The sequence below is a fragment of the Pieris napi genome, chromosome 6 (genome assembly GCF_905475465.1).
Source record: "Pieris napi chromosome 6, ilPieNapi1.2, whole genome shotgun sequence".
Classification (NCBI taxonomy): domain Eukaryota; kingdom Metazoa; phylum Arthropoda; class Insecta; order Lepidoptera; family Pieridae; genus Pieris; species Pieris napi.
In genome coordinates, this window is record NC_062239.1 from 8170201 (window position 1) to 8189370 (window position 19170).

General features: G+C 35.3%; 2 protein-coding genes across 6 annotated transcripts; both read right to left on the reverse strand.

The window, feature by feature from the left end:
- Positions 1-607: 607 nt before the first annotated feature.
- On the reverse strand, positions 608-7964 carry LOC125050467 (kallikrein-7-like). The gene is made up of 9 exons (XM_047650350.1): positions 7796-7964; positions 6302-6317; positions 5977-6124; positions 5344-5367; positions 4324-4487; positions 3062-3148; positions 2816-2904; positions 2257-2338; positions 608-874 (listed from the first exon to the last, which is right to left on the reverse strand). Exons 1-9 carry the CDS (start codon positions 7838-7840, stop codon positions 759-761), a joined length of 771 nt encoding a protein of 256 aa, XP_047506306.1. The 5' UTR covers positions 7841-7964; the 3' UTR covers positions 608-758.
- Positions 7965-9054: 1090 nt separating this feature from the next.
- On the reverse strand, positions 9055-18943 carry LOC125050231 (A-kinase anchor protein 17A). 5 transcript variants are annotated; one of them, XM_047649935.1, is made up of 9 exons: positions 18698-18941; positions 17658-18472; positions 17061-17268; positions 16555-16708; positions 15530-15670; positions 14862-14936; positions 12686-12833; positions 9658-9870; positions 9055-9336 (listed from the first exon to the last, which is right to left on the reverse strand). In XM_047649935.1, the coding sequence occupies exons 2-9, from the start codon at positions 18422-18424 to the stop codon at positions 9150-9152; spliced, it is 1893 nt and encodes a 630-aa protein (XP_047505891.1). In that variant the 5' UTR covers positions 18425-18472; positions 18698-18941; the 3' UTR covers positions 9055-9149. The 5 variants fall into 5 exon arrangements, with proteins under 5 accessions (XP_047505891.1, XP_047505890.1, XP_047505889.1 ...); XM_047649934.1 differs by having other exon boundaries at positions 14862-14938; positions 15535-15670; positions 17658-18943; XM_047649933.1 differs by having other exon boundaries at positions 17658-18942.
- Between the last annotated feature and the right edge of the window lie 227 nt (positions 18944-19170).

Consider the following 19170-nt stretch of genomic DNA (forward strand, 5'->3'; position numbering starts at 1 on the left):
ATTTTTATTCAAAATTATACTTAGAATCAACGTAAACAATACAAGTTAATTTTCCTTTCGTTCCTCATTACAATGGTATTTATGAACATGCTGCTCTTTTATTTATTATTCATTTACACCACGTTGCAAAAAATAGAGTACAATTACTATAATTAATTAAAAAGGAAATTAACTGGCGACCTTATCGCTTGCAAGCGATCTCTTCCAGGCAATAAAAGGAAAGGAAAAAGGTAAATTAAATAAGAACGCAAGAAATGCAAAACTACATGAGATATACAATTACTTAGACATAAAGGATATAACAAACCAAGGAATTAAAATATATGTTGATAATGAAAAGGGCACACACAGTTTCAGTAGTTAGTATAAAAGTTAGGGCTACAACTTTTTAGTAACTCTACTTCACTACTAGTTACTACTAGTTTCAGTTAGTTCACTACTAGTTTTAGTTTGTTATTATTATTTTTTTTGTATTACTTTAGATTAAGGTTCTATTTTTTTTATATAACATTTGGTTCTGCACTTCTCGCATTCATCATGTTTCTTTTTTTAGTTTTTCTCTTTAACTAGGGTTGCCTGGAAGAGATCGCTTATTCGCGATAAGGCCGCCCGTTGCATCCCTTATAATTTTGATGTATTGTGTTATTTGTGTTTCTTTTATTGCAACGAAGTGTGAATAAATATTTTATTATTTATTTTACATGTTATAACAAAATGTATCACTAAATAGGCCCGTTTCTCAGATAATGCGGAAAATATCATTCAGCTACAAGGACGTCATTATCATCGACCTCCAACGTCTCCTCACTGTCAGGTTCCTTCTCGATTGTCACGTCCTCTATCCAAGACAGGAACTTAGAGGTGGGGAGGAAAGCTGTAAGGTTAATGCATTTAATTGTGTGCATCTTCTAAGCTAAGTCGATTCCTATCAACGTTTTAAGGGTTATGTACAAGAGAGCCACAGTTTTGTATACTCTATTTAAAGATTTATATAAAATGATTTTTGATATGTCGAAACAGCACCTTTTAATATATTACAATTTCATACATTGACTCATAAATTAGACCTAACTCAAATTCAAATTCAATTCCCTTGGTCCGTGGGGTCCTAGCGCTTTAAGGTTTTTTAATGAAATTGCAAGAAGGTTAGTCACAGGAGACCGAAGAGCTGGCAGCTACTTCGGACAAAGATTTAGTCTAGTTTTTCAAAGGGGGAACGCTGACAGTATCTTCGGAACCTTGCCTAAAGGGACTCCTTTTAATAATATATTTTAGTTATTATATTTTAAGGTAAGTTATTGTTTTTTTTTGTTATAGATTTTGTATTTGTGAATTCAAAATCATTTATTACACTTATGAACGTCAATAAAGAAATACATATTAAATGCTTCTTATTTTACATTTACTGCCAGTTCTCAAATCAAGGGCGTAGATCGGACGAGAAGAACTGGCAATAAACTCTCCGCCACCCTTTTTAATCGCCAAGTTTTTATGTTTTAAAAAACGTTTCTAAGGAGCTGCAACCATTACACCATGTTCCACATGACGACATCTTTAAGTAATTAATAATAATAAAAAAACAAAGATTTGTCCTCTATCAGTAGTAGGCAGAAATAGGAGCACGCACTAATATTCTCGTGGGAACAACACGCAAATATATAGTCGAAATAACTAACATAACTAACACGTAACACCTAACCAAAGATATTCTGGTGAGTTTAGAGTACGTCAATCGTCAGAATTTATATTATGTAAGAATTAGGCATTATATTTTTTATAGGAAATATATTATATTAGGTATTTAGGTTTTAATAATACCTATTTAAGAATTAGGTAGAAAGCATTGTTTTAAAAACAATACTGCTTTAAATTCGAAAAAAATTTAATCGTTAAGTCAGTGGCGTAACTATACCATCTGGGGCCCGTGGCAAATTCTTTTCATGGGGCCCTATCAGTAAAAATCATCAGGTTGTACTTTAATTTTAATAAACTCCGAGATTTCAGCGTGCTCAAATACACGTTGTATATGTTCCACTAATGGCCATAGGCCACCTCTCTTAGGCGAGAGGGAATGGTCTGTAGTCCCCACGCTAGTCCAATGCGTATTGGAGACTTCACATTCATCCATAGAACATAATATCTACTAGGCAGGGGCCCTCTTGGGTCGGGGGCCCGTGGCATTATGCCAGCACTGCCACCCTATTGTTACGCCACGTACGTGTTAAGTAGTTAATGGGATTAATATTCAGTACACACCTCCAACTGAGTTGTCATCAGCAGCTCGTACAAGTATACCATGCACCTTGCCATCCGACACTAAAGCGGCCCCAAAATCATACTGGAATATAGATTAAAAGTATTATACAACCAATACAAATCTCTGAAACCGGAAGCAAGTCGCAATATTCGCAGAAGCTGTACGTTACGAACCATAACTAGAATATAGATATCATCTAATAATAATAGAGCCCGTTAATTTCCAATCATGACAAAAAAAATAGATAATATACAGCTTAGATTTTTACATTTTATACATTATTATTATCATGTTATCCTATATATCTTATATCCTAGCTACCTTCAGTACCGTCGATCGGAACCCCTTCAAAGGCCTCCTCCAGCTTTATCCAACTGACTCTGTCTATGGCTTTCTTTCTCCATTCGCTTCCTGCTATCGCTTCTATTTCTTTTACTCACCTATTTTTGGCCCCCCCTCTTCTGCTTCTTCCCCTTGGTCCTTTCATAGATGTCATCTATTACACCCTAATTTCGAGCAAACAAAAGTTAGACGCCTAAAGGAAAGTAATAGGCAAACCTTCGAAGCATTCACACTGCTCTGCGCAATTAGAAGACCGTCAGCCTCAGTTACTGTGACGTCCACGCAGAATAGATCTTCACCAAATTCTAAAAGGAATACAATAACAATCACAAAACAGAAATGTACAAAAAATTGTACCAAGATACATTAAATATATGAATAGGAAAGTAATCTTAGAAGGAAAATCTTGCAACAGAACCTCTGTAGATTATATAGTAGCTGAGATATAATTCAATAACTCACTCCCATCTTTTTCGCCATAACCGCAAGCCCGGCCAGATGAAGGAGGTCCATCGTCACTTGCTGCCAACGCTATAGGTTGGATCTTGTCTGACAAAAAAACCAAAAATACAACTTCTTAAGTATTCAAATTAGTTTTTATGTTTATGCTGATCATAAAATCTATGTGAGCAAGAAATGGCATTGAATATAACCTGAAGTGAAAATAAAGGAATGTGGTAGGAGGAAAATATCCAATCTAAAGGGGGGAACCCCAGTGTCTAACGTGGAGAAGCTGTATATAGTGCAACCTTGATATAACGAATCGGAAGGGAAGAAGTAAATATTCGTTATATCAAGTAATTAGTTGAACTGAGGTTTGTTATGTTGAGGTTGGGTCTAAAATTCATTATAAAGAGGTAAAAAAAACCACGGGTTGCACTCCGGGAGTGCCGGCAGAAGTAGAAACTTGAATATTAACGTTGTGCATTTTTGATATTTTGGAATGGTTAGGGAATAATTTTGCACGAATTGCTTTAAATATCAGTATACAATATTTATTTATTGCGCTATCGTACACAAACATGACAATTTATATTACATTAAATACGCCGCGCCAGCTGTCTACTCTCCATCCGTCTTACGAGTTTAAATTTTTTTACCCATTCCAAAAAGTGTACAACGCCGCTAAACAAGTTTTCGCTTCAAAAAATTACTTTACATCAAACAACAATGATTATTTTACGAACAAAAAAAAGCGTGTCGAGACCTATCGTGACATGAATCACATTCTATGAGATTAAGAGTCATACATTGGCGGGAACTTTATATAAAGGTTTTCGGTTGTCAAAATTCGTAAATTAGAGGTATTTATACTTTTTCTTCAGAGTTGAAAATTCGTTATAAAGAGGTTGTTTGCAAAAAATGCTCGTAATGTAAAGGGATGGTTAGGGTTAGGATTAGGGTTGTAGGACTCCTTTTTCCGCAATTAGACTCCTGATTGGTCCGTTGTACGTTAAATGTAAAGGGATATTTTACATTGACTCTTATGGACAATTCAAGGGGATGTTACAGGAGGCAGACGGGCAGGAGTCTCACCTGATGTTAAGAATAACGAAGAGTTTGTTAAATCGAAGAAGTCTTTATATTGAGGTACCTTATATAAAGGTTGCACTGTATATACTGAGCGGTATAAAACTTCGTTAGCGTGTTCCTATGTCGGTAACGCAGTGAATTCCGTAGAATTTAGGTGTCGCTACAAATTAATGATTCTACCGTGAACTTACCCGTGAATTCAATACGCCTATTGAGGTCAAGAAGTCCAAGGTTATTCTCTAAAGTTATGGGGTCAAACTGAGGGTGGGTTATTACGTCTGATTCTAAAGATTCAATCACGAAGCCAGGTGTAAAGACGTGCTTGGTATCGAAGCGACTCCAGATGTAACGAGACCTGATGGATGATACATGTTGTCTTAGACTAATATTTAGCTATGTTTAAGTTGTCTATGCAATATGTAAATTCAATCCTATATCCCTTACTAATAAAAACTAAATCAATGTAATTTCACTCACAAATCTCGTTTAAACACATCGTAATTTGACAGAAGTCAGAAATAGATGAGAGAGCTTTATAAAAGCTTACTTGCTTTTGAATAAGGGGTAAGAATATCATAATTAATTAATTATAGATTTTTTTAAGTTTTAGGTACAGACATACTAGGATCGAGAGGTTAAAGAAAGTTTTTTCTGGTACAGCGAAGCAAAATGTCAAATAATTAATGGTATTTAATTGTAGAAGTTATTTACTTATGTTTCTATAAATAAAGGTGTAAGAATTTAATAATTATATTTTTTGACGTGATAACGTCTTTAAAATCGTTTTAGTCGGGTGACATGTTCAGAAACTTGTGTCACACCAAAACCTCACGAGCGCGATCGCAGGTATAACGAGAGAGAGACGGACCGATCTCCCGTCTCATCTCGAGCGCTGCCAGTCATTCCGTGAATGTATGAAGAAAAATGTATATCATAGTCGAATAAGTAAACTTGTCATTTTACACCCGAAATTTATCATCAAAAGTGTGAATAAAACGATAGATGTAATTTAAAATTTGAAAAAATTGTTATCTTCATTAATTCCTTACTTCCCAAAAACTTATATCACCAATAAGACGTTATCACGTAAACATCTCGATCGTAAACCTACTTTACAAACAACCAATATTTTTTTTAGCTTGAACTAAAAATGATGTTTAGGTCTATTTAATATTACAATTAGTTATAAAACAACATAGAAATATACTTACGTTATATTATAACCCTCAATGTCCCTGAAACAATAAATTTTGCTTTAACAATAAGGAACCATAACCTATATATAATTGTATCACATTTTAGGAACTGGCGATAAAGCATATCTATTCAAATTAATATCTAATTATACTATTAAAGATTTATAGTACGGCTGTTTGCCAACTTTTAGTCCCTTACTACTAGCAATGATTTGTAAAACATGGAAACAATAATAATAAATTAAAAACAAACAACAATAAATTTAACGTCAAAGTAATATGTAATGGATTAATGCAGTATCTGCGTTTCATCTTGTCGTCTCTATATAGGTATATGCTTTTCATATTTTGTGCAGAATAAAATAAAACGTAATACTACAAGTACCTAACACAATATTTAGAACTTTAACCGTATGGTCGTCGTTTGGCCGCCCGCGCGGATTCGTACCAACAATGTTCTCTACCATCAATGTATGTGACGCAACGGGTTAGAGGGCAAAATATTATTAGTCTAATATTTCTATACAACGAATATTATTTTTGTATGCGCACGAAACGTGTCTAACCCGGTCCCAGCACGTTCATGTTATGACATCATGAGGGTCTCTTAAATCTAACTTTTGCATCAATAATTTTCGGAAAACTTACTCCATCAAACAGCTAGCAGCAGTAAGAACCCATCTGTTGTTATAGAGAGCCCCAACACATGTATCTAATTTACCTCTGAGTGACAATCGGGTAAAACGAAGATGAACCAGCCATGGCACGTTTAGAGTGCTTGGTATGTCATCAGTAGCTAAAAAATAAATTTAAGGTAGCTTTTGCTTATAGCATCGATGTACCTATCATTAGGTATTCGATGCTACGAGAGCTTAAAGAAAGTCATTATCTGGTGCAAAGGAACAAAATCACTAATAATTGATAATAATTAAGCGCACATAAAAAAGAATCTTAATCTTTTTAATATACTTACATTCCGCACTTTGGCCCTGCAAGAAAAACAAAGGAATATTTTTAATATATTTATGAAGATAAATAAAAGAAAGCATGTTATTTAAACTATACTAAATTATTTGAAACATGATAAGAAATCGCTGCTACTTTGGCCTTAGTAAATATTTCCGATTACGACTTCTCAGTAAGAAAACTAAGCTTGTTCAGCACAACTCTCCTGCGACCAGTGCTCACTTATAGTTCTGAAACCTCGGCCCTTAGCAAGAAGGACGAGCTTGCTCTCCTTATTTTCGAGCGGAAGATTCTTCGAAGAACGTTGCGATTTGCGAACTGTTTGGCATATTCGCTTCAATGAAGAACTTTAAAACATCCTTGACGACGCCAACATAGTCCAATTGTTACATTTGAATTTATGTTCAACAGGTTCAAGTGTGCACCGAATGGCGGGCTGAACTCAAACCAAAATATTATTTTAATTTTGATCTGTTTTCTAATTTATATTAAACTTCTGCTAGTTATTTTTGTGAACCCTTTTCTTTGCTAGTCATGTCAACTTCTATATATAATATAATGTGTTTGTCTTAAATTTGTGGACAGAAATAAAAAATTGTTAAATCATTAAATTTATCATTAGTTAAAATCAAATTACAACATTTAAAGTGGACCGGATATTAAGCCATACAATGAAGCGTGAAGATTAGATAGAAATACACGCTCAATTAGATTTACGCATTTATGTTAATGATGTGATATAAGATAATACATTAACATTTTAATAAAATAAAAAAAACTATTTATAATTTTTTTTTAGAACACGGGGCAAACGGGCAGGAGGCTTAGCACACCAAGCTTCGTGGAGCCTAATTTAGCCTCTCCGTCTTAATGACCGCGAAACTAAACTTCATTTGATATGTCAACGCCTAGTATTCCGATGCTGACTAGGGATTTAACAAGAGATTTCTTAGACTTAAATTGGGCTAGATTATTTGGACCCCAGACCGAGACTCCACGTAGTAGTAGTTATCTTCTTATACGTAGTAGTGATATCATGATCTTATATCCATAGATCGGCACCGCAGAAAAGAGTTCCATGCCCTGCAGAACGACTCCGGTGACAGAGTCAGCGACGGAATTTAGAGCATCCGACGAAAAGCACGAAAGAGTAGGACGCAAAGAAAGACCGCATCCTGTCCCAATGCCATATACGGCGACAGGAACCGAAAGGGTCGACGAAAACTTGGTAGTTCTCTGGATGTGAGGTCAACAGAAGGTCCAACAAATACGGTTTGTAACCATCCACATCTGCTATTCGTGTAATTGCGGGAACCATTTGTGTCAGATCAGAACCGAGCCAGCATGGTAGGCGTTAAAGTCGCTCGGAATATTTAGACAACCCTGGAAACCTAACCTATCAGGTACACGTAATCTCGATAATTTCAACTAAAATTATGATATAAACGAACATTAAAATATATATTTAATGTTAGAAACACATAAGTACACTATTACATACCTGTATCGCAACTAAAATGTATACTAAAATCCCTAGGCTCTTCATGTTGCTGGATCAATTCCTTACTATTTCAAAAATGACTTGACATTCATATTACCTCAACCTTATCGCATATCTTAAATTGATTTCAACAAATCGGCTGATTATCTAATTATTTGTCACTTCTTACGTTTGCTTCTTAAAAATGCATATTCATTAATCATTCATACCAAGAAATCATTTCTTCGGAAGATACTCTTGCCACTTAAAACTAACTGCTAGTGATTACTTGGACCTGGCTAATATTTTTATATTATGTCGATTTTGATAACCCAAAATCAAACTAGTGCCGCATAATTGTCTTGGCCGGCGGCTGAAATTGGTACTACCGTCGCCATTTTGGTGCGTACTATAAACAATTTTACAATCTATCTAAAATCTAATAAAATCCAACTGAAATGTATTTATTTTTATTCCTTGCATTAGTATCTTAAAAGATATTGTATTAATAGTACCTACAGGTAACAAAACCTATCATGTCAGTTGTTCCTAAGTATGTGTCCCATTTATTTAAGCCTAGAACCGTATTTTCTAGATACTAGTATACATTGTTTTATTAAGACATTAAATAAATTATTAAGTTTGTCTGCATGACTTCAAATTATTCCCCTTATATTGGTTAATTTTTATTTACTAGCAATACTAATATCCTTACAGCGCTCTTACCGGCCAAGAAAAGTATGTGGCACTGCATAAGTGTCGCTTTATTATTTCACTAAAATTTCAAGCAATTTATTGAGGAGTTCTTCCTATTACAATCATATTTTGTTAGTCTTTTACAAACTTCTCCGTAGAAATCAAGGTTTGTGATTGTTGTTATAAATTGACTTCCGATTGGCTATGGTCCTATAAATCCCAATCAATACGAAAGTCGATTGAAAAAATTACGTCCGAGGCGACATCAAAAAAACCAAAGGAGGTTATAAATTCAACGTGTATTTTTTATAATTAAATAAAAGCTCCACCCTCCGTTAGCCCGATTTGGATGAGATGTGAAATAATTCGGATTACCAACAAATAAGTCCTGCCACATGTAAATTGTTTAAATTTCCAACAAATTCCTGAAATTATCATTTAAATGTATGCGTCAAGAATACTTGACATTTTTTTATAATTTAACTTTGTAGGAAGCCTTAATTATCCTGATTATACTCCTACAGAAGTGTTTTAACTAGCTTTTAATGAAAACGCTGAAAGGGACAGGGAAGTAAAAATGTATATTTATATTAATATGTTTAATAATTATAATTATATCCTTACAATATTTACTTCTAGAAAACTAGAATTTCATTCTTTATCGTCTTTCATTCTTTAATCAATTTTCGCCTTCTTTAGGCATAGACCAACTTTTAGATCGCCTAGGGGAGACTAGATTTCGTTCAGGAGTCCGGTCTTTTTTGGGGGTTGGTGTTCGATGTTTGGTCTTTGATCTAGTTTTAGATCTCCGTCGCGAATGAGACCTGGATCGCCTGGATCTTGATGGTGTTCGACTGCGATGAGATCTGAAATTATTTAATCAAAATTAAGTCCTCTGGCATTGAGTGTCCATGGGCGGCGGGCCGGTATCACTTAACATCATCAACAACATCATATATAAAAAGTGAAATCAGAAATATCTGGGTTCTATTCCCAGTGAAATTATAATGGTAGGCATAAATGACAGAAATAGAGAAATTCTCAATGACACAGATATTGTGCCGATGGCACTTTGTGCCTTTTAAATAGTAAGAACTATTTTTACATTGGATCAAATCTATACCTTCTTTTGAATCGATTTAACAATTTAACCAACTACAGTGACATAGGTAAGGAATTCAAATCACCTAGATCGCCGACTTCTTGATCGTGATCGCCTACTCCTGCTTCTAGACCTGCGGCTGCGTGAGCGCCGGCTTCGCGAACGTGACCGGGAGTATGAGCGTCTACGTGACCGCGATCGTGACCGTGATCGCGAGTAGGATCGCCGGCGTGACCGTGAACGTGCGCGGTCGTCGTGTTCGTTGCGACTCTCCGCTTCGCTTAGTTTTTTGAAATATCTGTAAGAATATTATCATATTAAGGGCTGGCGATTCTGACTTGCACATAATTGAGTGAAGCTTACACATTTTAAATTATTTATATACACAAATATTATTTCAAACCAAATATTCATATTTTACATATTATGATTAAATTAAAAATAGGCCAGTTCTTCTCACCCGCTCTACGCTCTCGATTTGGGAATTGGTAGTAAAGAGATTGAGAGAATTAAGATTTTCCTTTTTATTAATATTGACGTTCATAATTGTACCTAATATTTTTCATCAAAATATTGGCTATGTTATATTTGGTAAATTGCCGTGAGATACCCATATCTGAACTCCTTCTAATTTGTAAGGCTATGAAACTGTCTTCATAAGTATGAGATTGGTTGTAAGCAAATAGGTTTGCAATATCCCAGTTGCTTCATTAGTTCGTTAGAAAACTTTTACTGTATACTAAAATTGTTTTTATCAAATTTTACACTTTATTTTAAAGAAAATTTAAACAGGTCACTTCCTAATACACGCCTTATATTAAGGGAAATACTAAATTTGTGTATACTCTTTGCGTCCACGACTGTACGCACAAATATTTTAACATGTATTAGTTTTTACTGTAATATATTTAACATTTAGTAGTAACTATAATTTTATTGTATTCTACATATTTTTATTCCATACTAAGGATGCAATAAATCGCCGCTTAGCCTGTGCTCGTATTCTATAATTTCCAATATATGTTATTGTATATAAGTTGCTGTTGTTTTCTCAATACTACATATCGCCCCGGCGCTGATGAACCTTGGGATCGCTATTTTTTTTTTTTTTTTTTTTTTTTTATATAATAGGGGGGCAAACGAGCTTGCGGGACTACCAAAAAGGGTAGTCCACGCAGCCCATAGACACCCATTTTAGTGGGTGCGTTGCCGGCCTTTGAGGGAGGAGTAGGCTCGTTTTTTAAAAATTTGGAGGTCGTATCTCTGAGGGAAGACCCCCCCCGGGAGCCGATTCCACAGTTCGCTAGTTCGCAAAAGAAAATGCCTAGTGAAGCGGACCGTGGAAGACCTCCAACCATCAAGATGATGCTGGTGAAATTTAGAGGTCGTTCGGCTCGTACGGTGTTGAAAAGAGGCAGGAGGGATCAACCCAAACAATTCTTCAGAACACTCTCCGTAATAAATTTTGTAAAAAACGCAAAGAGACGCAATGTCTCTGCGTAGCGATAGAGAATCAAGCCGATCAGTAAGACATTGGAGATTGACAATTCGACAAGCCCTTCGCTGAATTTGGTCAAAAGGAAGAAGCTGGTATTTGGGAGCACCGGCCCAGAGATGCGAGCAGTATTCCATATGAGGTCGTACTTGAGCTTTGTAGAGCTGCATACGTTGCACCTCAGTGAAATACTGCTTAGCCCTACCCAAAACACCCAGCTTTTTGGAAGCCAGTTTGGCTTTTTCTTCCAGATGACTGCGAAATTGGACTTCTTTCGAAATGCCAACCCCAAGGATACTGAGGCTGTGTGACGAACTAAGGAGAGCGCCTTCAAATTGGGGAGATACGACAAAAGGATCTTTCTTGGCAGAAAACGAACAAACCTGAGTCTTTGTAGGATTAAACTTAACAAGGTTGTTACTACCCCACACAGAAACCTTCTCCAGAATCGACTCAATTTCGAGAACAAGTATGTTGCGACTCTCATCGACTTCAGATCGAGACATGTTCGGATGGCCGGAATATAATGTGTCGATGGTGCTGTCGTCTGCATAGCAATGGATGTTGTCGATATTCAACAGGTCATTGATATGCAGAACGAACAGGGTCGGCGAAAGGACACAACCTTGCGGAACGCCTGCATTGATGGGTCTAGGATTGGAACACGCTCCGTCAACTAGGACTTTAATGCTACGTCCTACAAGAAAATTTGCCAGCCATCGGCATAAGCCATCGGGCAAACCGTATGACGGTAGTTTCGAAAGAAGCGCCCTATGCCAAACCCTATCAAAGGCCTTAGCTATATCCAAGCTAGCGGCCAATGCCTCTCCCTTACTTTCCACAACTTCGGCCCATCTATGAGTTAGATAGGCAAGAAGATCACCAGCCGAGCGGCCACGGCGAAAGCCATACTGACGATCACTAATTAGCTGGTGCTCCTCCAGATATCGCAAGAGCTGCCTATTGATGATAGACTCCATTACCTTTGAAAATAAAGAAGTGATTGCGATAGGTCTGTAGCTGGATGGTTCAGAGCGGTCACCTTTTTTGGGAATGGGATGAACATGCGCAGTCTTCCATGAGCTTGGAACTACGCCCGAGGAGTACGAGAGTCGAAAGAGCCGTGTAAGCACCGGAGTCAGCTCAGAAGCACAGGTCTTAAGAACGATCGAGGGAAGGCCGTCAGGACCACTTGACTTGTGGGTATCAAGGGAGATTAAGGCCCTCCGCACACCAATCTGTTCGAATCGAACTTCAGGCATAGAAAATCCGCAATGCGGAATAGTGGGCGGTAAGGTCCCTGAGTCATTGAGCGTGGAGTTAGAAGCAAAGAGAGAGCAAAGGAGCTCTGCTTTCTCTTTCGCCGAGTGAGCCATCGAGTCATCCTCCTTTCGCAAGGATGGTAAAGAGGGCTGAAAAAAGTTTCCCTGAGTTGCCTTCGCCAATGACCAAAAGGCTCGAGTTCCAGAGGGCAATTTCGCGAGCTTTTCACCAATTCTGCCAATATGTTCCGATTTTGCTTTAAAAATTTCTCGTTTAAGGGTTCGGGTAGCTGCGTTAAATTCATTCATGATATTGGAAGTTACAGAGTAACGGTGCTGTTAAGAGTTTAACTTACTCATAGTACTGCTGAGTCGCGTGCGGTCCGTCGAAGTGCGGCAACCTCGCCCGGCCCCTCCCTCGCCCGCGGCCTCGGTACCCCCGACGGGGCGCATAGCCGTCCGGAGGAGGATAATACGCACCGCGGACCGGGTAATACATCGACGCTGAACACATTTTTATAATACAAAATTATGTATGTGAGTAAATATAACCGTCATGGGATTACAGGTCACTTGCAGTACAAATTACTTTTTTATGTTGGCAACACTGTTACGTCATTATAGTTCGACATCAATCTTTATACTTAATTTGAAATGTCATACATTTTGCCACACCGTTCTATTTCTGCTCAGACCATAAATTCGTTGAATTCATATGCCGTAACAACTCTTAGAGTTTTTGATTTGTGTATGAAGTTTGTAACATCGTGTATAATAAGTATTATATCAGATATAAAAAATTACGGTGTAATAAATTGTTCTATCAATTTATATTACAGCAAATAGAAATATTTTTCATAGATATGAATTTTTAAGCAATTATAAGGGTATATGTTATAATTCGAAAAGGTTATTGGAAATATGCGCACGCACTTTTCTTTCGAATTAAATTTATGGTAATATATATATATGTATATATATTTTTTACATATTTGCACAGATGGATGTTTTATTTGCTATAGGGAGCTGCTGAACATTTAAGTATATGATTCGCTCGTATTTTGTATTGAAAGATTTAAAGTTCGGATCAATACGACAAAATTTACTTAATCAATTAAGGTCATAAGTTGCTGCGTTTTTAAGCTACAGGGGTTTAAATCTGTAAAAAAAGGGTGCGTGTACTTATGTACGCACGTAAGAAGTTATATTTCTTTGGCATTATTAAAAATAGTTTAAAAAATAGTAATAGTTTTTAATAAAGTTCAGTTTACATTTGAAAAATTAAATAAATAAATATTTATTATTATTCTCTTACATTAAGTGTAACATAAATTCTATTATTTTTCGAATGTTGTTTTTAAATTATGTCCAATGCCGTAGCATCTTCCGCGGTCAACTTCATTCTGTTAATTTTGTGTCACGGTGCGCGCGAATCGTAAAATTTCTCTCTCATCAATTTTTCATAACGCGCCTAAAGAAGTATATCTTCAAAAGTGTGCTATATCAATTGCTCGTGTCTGCCTTTGGGGTTAGTGGTCAATACCATTTAGATAACTAAGAAAATTTATTTATTATAAGAACATTTTAGCATTATATTTAATAAATAATTTGCTCGTAGCTGTAATTGAGTCCATTTGATTTATTACAACCTCCAAAATAAAAATAAAAATTGGCAGACATTTTACTTACTGACTTCAACCATTACAGTTCGTTGAGGTCCGCGAATCTGAGGAAAAGTATTATGGCTAATTAATGCGATTATTCGTAGTATGACCTTTTTTTAATAACTTGCGAACATAATCGGAATTCCGATCCGAGAAAAAATATGAAATAAGAAAAAAAAAACAAATGGCCCCATTTCTGTTTTTAATAAGCAATATAAACAACAGTCAAAGAGGCAGACACAAGTTAATGATATAGCACACTTTTTTTTAAAGAACACTGCAGGTCTGCCAAGCATGCATTTGACATATATTTTTTAAATTATAAAAAATCTTTAAAAATGTATAATTTGAAAAGTCTGCCTTTTTCTTTATTTTCATTTTGACAAGGTTTCTAAACATCAGCCCTCAAGGCAGACACAAGCAAATCATATAGTATACCTGTTTTTTTATATTTTTAAGGGGGTGTCAATTGACAACGCAGGGCAATGGTGGCAGACGTGGTCCATAATATTCCTTATCGTATAATATTTTGCTCGGCAGCTCCCTACCTATTATAGCTATTGCAGTTAACAAAGTGAATTCTAATGAGACATTTTTAGTACTAAATGTTTTATCTAAAGAAAATAATTCAAAGACAGATTCTTTGAATTAATTTTTTTAGATATGGATTTTACCTTTAAGACCAAAAGGCTCGTCTCCAAACAATATATGAGTCTTAAGGACTCAAATATTGAAACTGAAAATTAATCACTTTTCTTTCTTTGTAAATGCAAGATAAATAGGTTATTTATCTTGCATAAATGTAGCATCGAACATAGATCTAATGTTTCCCTCAACATTATGTAAATAAAAAATCGGATACTCATACTTTGCGGGAAGGGGTATCCGGGCGCAGGTACAAACGGATATCCGTAACCGTACGGATTCGGGTACATTCCTGGAACTGAACAAATATAATCAGTAATATTCGAATTTTATGTGTATTGCAATTTTAATTAATTAAAAATTTAAGATCGCCGTTCCAAAAAATAAAAGTAACTCACTACCATACAGTTTTCATTATTTTTGTTCTAGAAACGGTGCAATTTCTTTAGTCAGTGACGTTTGTCACAGATTCCTAAGGTTGCGCTGTTAATTCCATTTGGGAGCGTGAACTATTACGTAACGTATTTTGGGAGGGGGGGGGGTCCTTTTGTAAACGTTACGATGCGGGGCGGGGATTAAATTACGCCTTATTGTTTATATTTTTTTCGACTAAAGAGTTACTAGGTGGTCACGAAACGTTTTACTATACTTGGGTACTGAAAAACGTTACGGCGAGTTACATGGGGGGGGGGGGTCAATAATCTCCAAACGTTACGTAATTCTAGAACCATACGAAGGCAATAAACTCATTTTACGATACTTTTGCTATGTTTCTTTTAATGTTAAATATAATGCATTAAAGTCTATTTCAATGGGCGAAAAAGATCTGTACATTACTTAGTCTATCCGTTTCTCTGTTTTAATTAATTTCAATATAATACAAAAATTTACCTGCTTTGTACTCATCCCTCTCTGGAGAGGTCAATTTTTCTGTCTTGACCCGTTTATGGTTCAGATCCTCTGAGGATAAGGAACTGGCTGATTCACGCCTCGGTTTCTTGGTTTCTAGCGCCGAACGAATTAAAATACGTCCTGAAATAAACAAAGTTTAATAAGCGTTTTTCTAGAATAAGCTTCAGTATGTGTGTAGTCAAAGATATCACCTTATTTACCAGAGTAATAAACAACAATAAAAAAAATCTACTTGAACATTCTGTATGCATTTTTCAATGTGTTATAAATTAGTAGTATAATCAATAAATTTTTATACCAAGTTATATTTGAAGATTTAAAAAATTGTGAAGGATCATATACATTGTATAAAATTGAACCCTAACAAACTGAATGCATGATAACCAACAGCACAAAATCATTTTGCTTTCACTGATACAAGAAATTTATATTATACTAGCAGACCGGCCAAGCGTTGCTGTGGCTAAGGTTTATTTAAGGTTTGTTATATTACATAGTAGTGAACTATTCAAGGGAAACGGTAGGATAACTTATATGAAAGGTAGATAGCTTATGTGAAACATTGGTACTTTTAACACAGCGCCATCTGTTAGAATTGTATCAAATAATAAACAAATATTTGCAATAAAATAATATTGCGGGTATAAATTGAGATGTAAGCTATCCTATCTTTTAAGTTAGATCAAACTGCACACGGTGTGCAAATTTGATTGATACCGGTTCCGTAGTTTAGGAGTCCATAGCGGACAAACAACGTGACACGTAATTTATATATATTAAGAAGATTATATTTTACACCATTTACGCGTGTCTTGCGCACCCTAAATATTATTGCTTATAAGACGGATATATTTAGTTGCACGCTGGCTGAATTCACAAGAATTGCATTATTTATAAAAAGGTTTAGGTTTTAAATTTTAACTTGTTATGTTTGTATTATGTTTTTATTTAGTTTTCTATTGTATTAAGTTACTGTAAAAATAGGAAATAAGGAAAGTTTTTACCATCTCTTGCATGTCGAAGTAGGTCTTGCTGTTCATCTAAAATTTTCTCTTGTTTTCTTTTGAACTTGTCTACGATTCTTGATCGGGCAGCTCTTTCACTGGCATGGTAGTAACGCTGATCTCGAGAGCCGTTACGTTGAAGTTCAGGGCGTAACTAAAAACAAACACTTTACCATTTAAAAAAACATTTGAATTGCACCATTTTTCCTCATCCATCTCTTATCATCGCGGTTAAAACAATTTGACAGAAATAAACTAAACAGTACTTATATTAGACAGAATTCTTTTTTATGGAGTGGAGAATGAAGTAGTTCTAAGGTTCACTTCAATATAAAATGTGATTGGGTCACATAAGTTTATATAAATGTTTTGAGTAGTGTTGCCCACGTGTGACTCTCATTACTTAGGTCGTAGGTTCGATCCCTGGCTGTGTACCAATGGACTTTTTATGTACACAAGGTTGCAGTGCCAATGTTTTTTTAAAATCAAAATTATAAAATATTAACCTCTATCCTTTTGAACAATTCCTCAATAAGCCTTATAGCCTGCAATTTCTTCTGAACTTTCAGCAGTTTCTTTTGCTCTTCTGACACTTTTTTATTAAGATCCACATCTTCCCGTTCCATGAGTTTGGCTAATTGCTTTTTTTTCCGTCTTTCTTCCCGCTCTCTTGTCTTTTCCAGTTTGTCCTTTTCATTTCTCTCTATTTGTTGTCTTAAAAAGTGAAAAATAAAAGTTATTTTTTTTCTTATTTCTGCAAGAAAAGGCTGCTTGATTGATAGATGACTACCCAACAATCAGAAATTACAACTAATTTATTTGCTTTATGAATCCACCAATGAGAAATATTTTTTTATTAACAATACTATTGAAACCTAATAAAGCCCACCCATAAAATTAAGATAGAATGTAGAAATCATGATTGCTAGAGAATGAGCCATGCATTTAGAATTTTACTGTCAAGGGATGATACTTCAAAGAGATCAAAACTGTGGCTCTCTACTCGAGGACTAATCAAATCCCAAAAAAAACTAAAACTTAATAAAATGAATACTTTGATCTAAATATGAAAATTAATACTTCTGTTCATTTTTAAATAATACCTTTCTTTTGCTTCAATTATTGCTTTTCGCTCCTTTTCCTGTCTTTCCTCGTCATCCTTAACCCTTTGCCTGGATGAGAGCCTTTCTCTAACAATAGCCCTACGTTTTACAGCAGCATCAGTCATGTGTTTAGTTTTATCAAAGTCAACTAAAATATTGCACCAATCAGCTAAATCTTCATTCTTTCTTAATAGCTTTTTCCCTCTTAGTGCATCCATGCATCTCACAAAACTTACATATTCACTGTATTGAATATATCCCTCAAAATAAAGAGCACTATCCTGTGGTGGTGTTAATATTCCACGCATTGATTCCTTCATTTGTAGACGAAAAGGATCAGCTGCTGGCACATCTACTTGCCTTATATCTCCATATTTTTCAAATACTTTTTTAAACAATTTCTCTGAAGGTGGTGAATCTTCATTCCTATCTCGATCATGAACAAACCAACGTCTTGGTAGATTTGCAATATGAATAGTATCAGGTCTTTCTCCTGGCTTCATTTCATCCATATCAGTTGCGTCTCGAAAAAAAGAATCCCAAGCATGGCGACTAGGAAATTCAGACTTGGCCTCACAAACTCGAACTTTTAATGGTTCAGGAAAATCATTAAGCTGAATTATCCTGTCTTCGAGTCTTGCAATTACACGCTCCAATTTTAAACGATTCTCTAACTCCCCATCAAACCGGATCACTTCAGAACTGTGCTTGGACACTTTTAACATTGAAAAACTATCAGGTTGGATCATTTTTCGTAACTTTTCCATAAGCTCCCAATTGGAAATTGACTTGCCGTGTACCTTGTGAGTGGGAAGCTGGACAGAAACATTTATTTTGGCAAATGGCTTTAAATACAAACGTTGTGGCAAATATAACGCCACAGCGTCTGAGGTATCCCTACAAACTTGAATACTCATTGCAAAAATAAATTACCTAACCTAACCCTATGAAAATAAAACTTAAAACTAAGGTTAATTGAAAATATGACGATATTGATCCTAATTTTTTAATTTTATTAGTTTATTTAAAAATCTTATGACCGAAGTATCCTTCGCTGCCAGCTTCCATTGTCAATAAAACTGTTTATCTTCAAAACAATCACTGAATTTAGAAATAAACGCAAATAAAAAGCAATAATTATGCTGTATTTTAAATTATATAAAATATGTATAATTCTCGTATTTAGTTAAAATCATAACTAAAATTCTAAAAAGTATTCATTATATTTATAAAAAAATTATTGAATTTTCGGTAGGTTTTGACAAGTCACTGAATGGCGGTAATGTGTTAACTGTCATTGACTGTCAAATAGATAAATCCTGTTTTTTGACGTGGTAACTTTTTTTTTTTTTTTTTTTTTTTTCCCTTTCTTGGCCTGCACGGTTTGTGCGTCAGCCATGTAAAAAAGTTAGGAAGTGCGTTATTAGATTTATTTTATTGGATTAGAAATTGGAGCGGAATTTGGAAAAGGATCAGATAAATTTATTATATAAGTACATAAATGGTTATAATT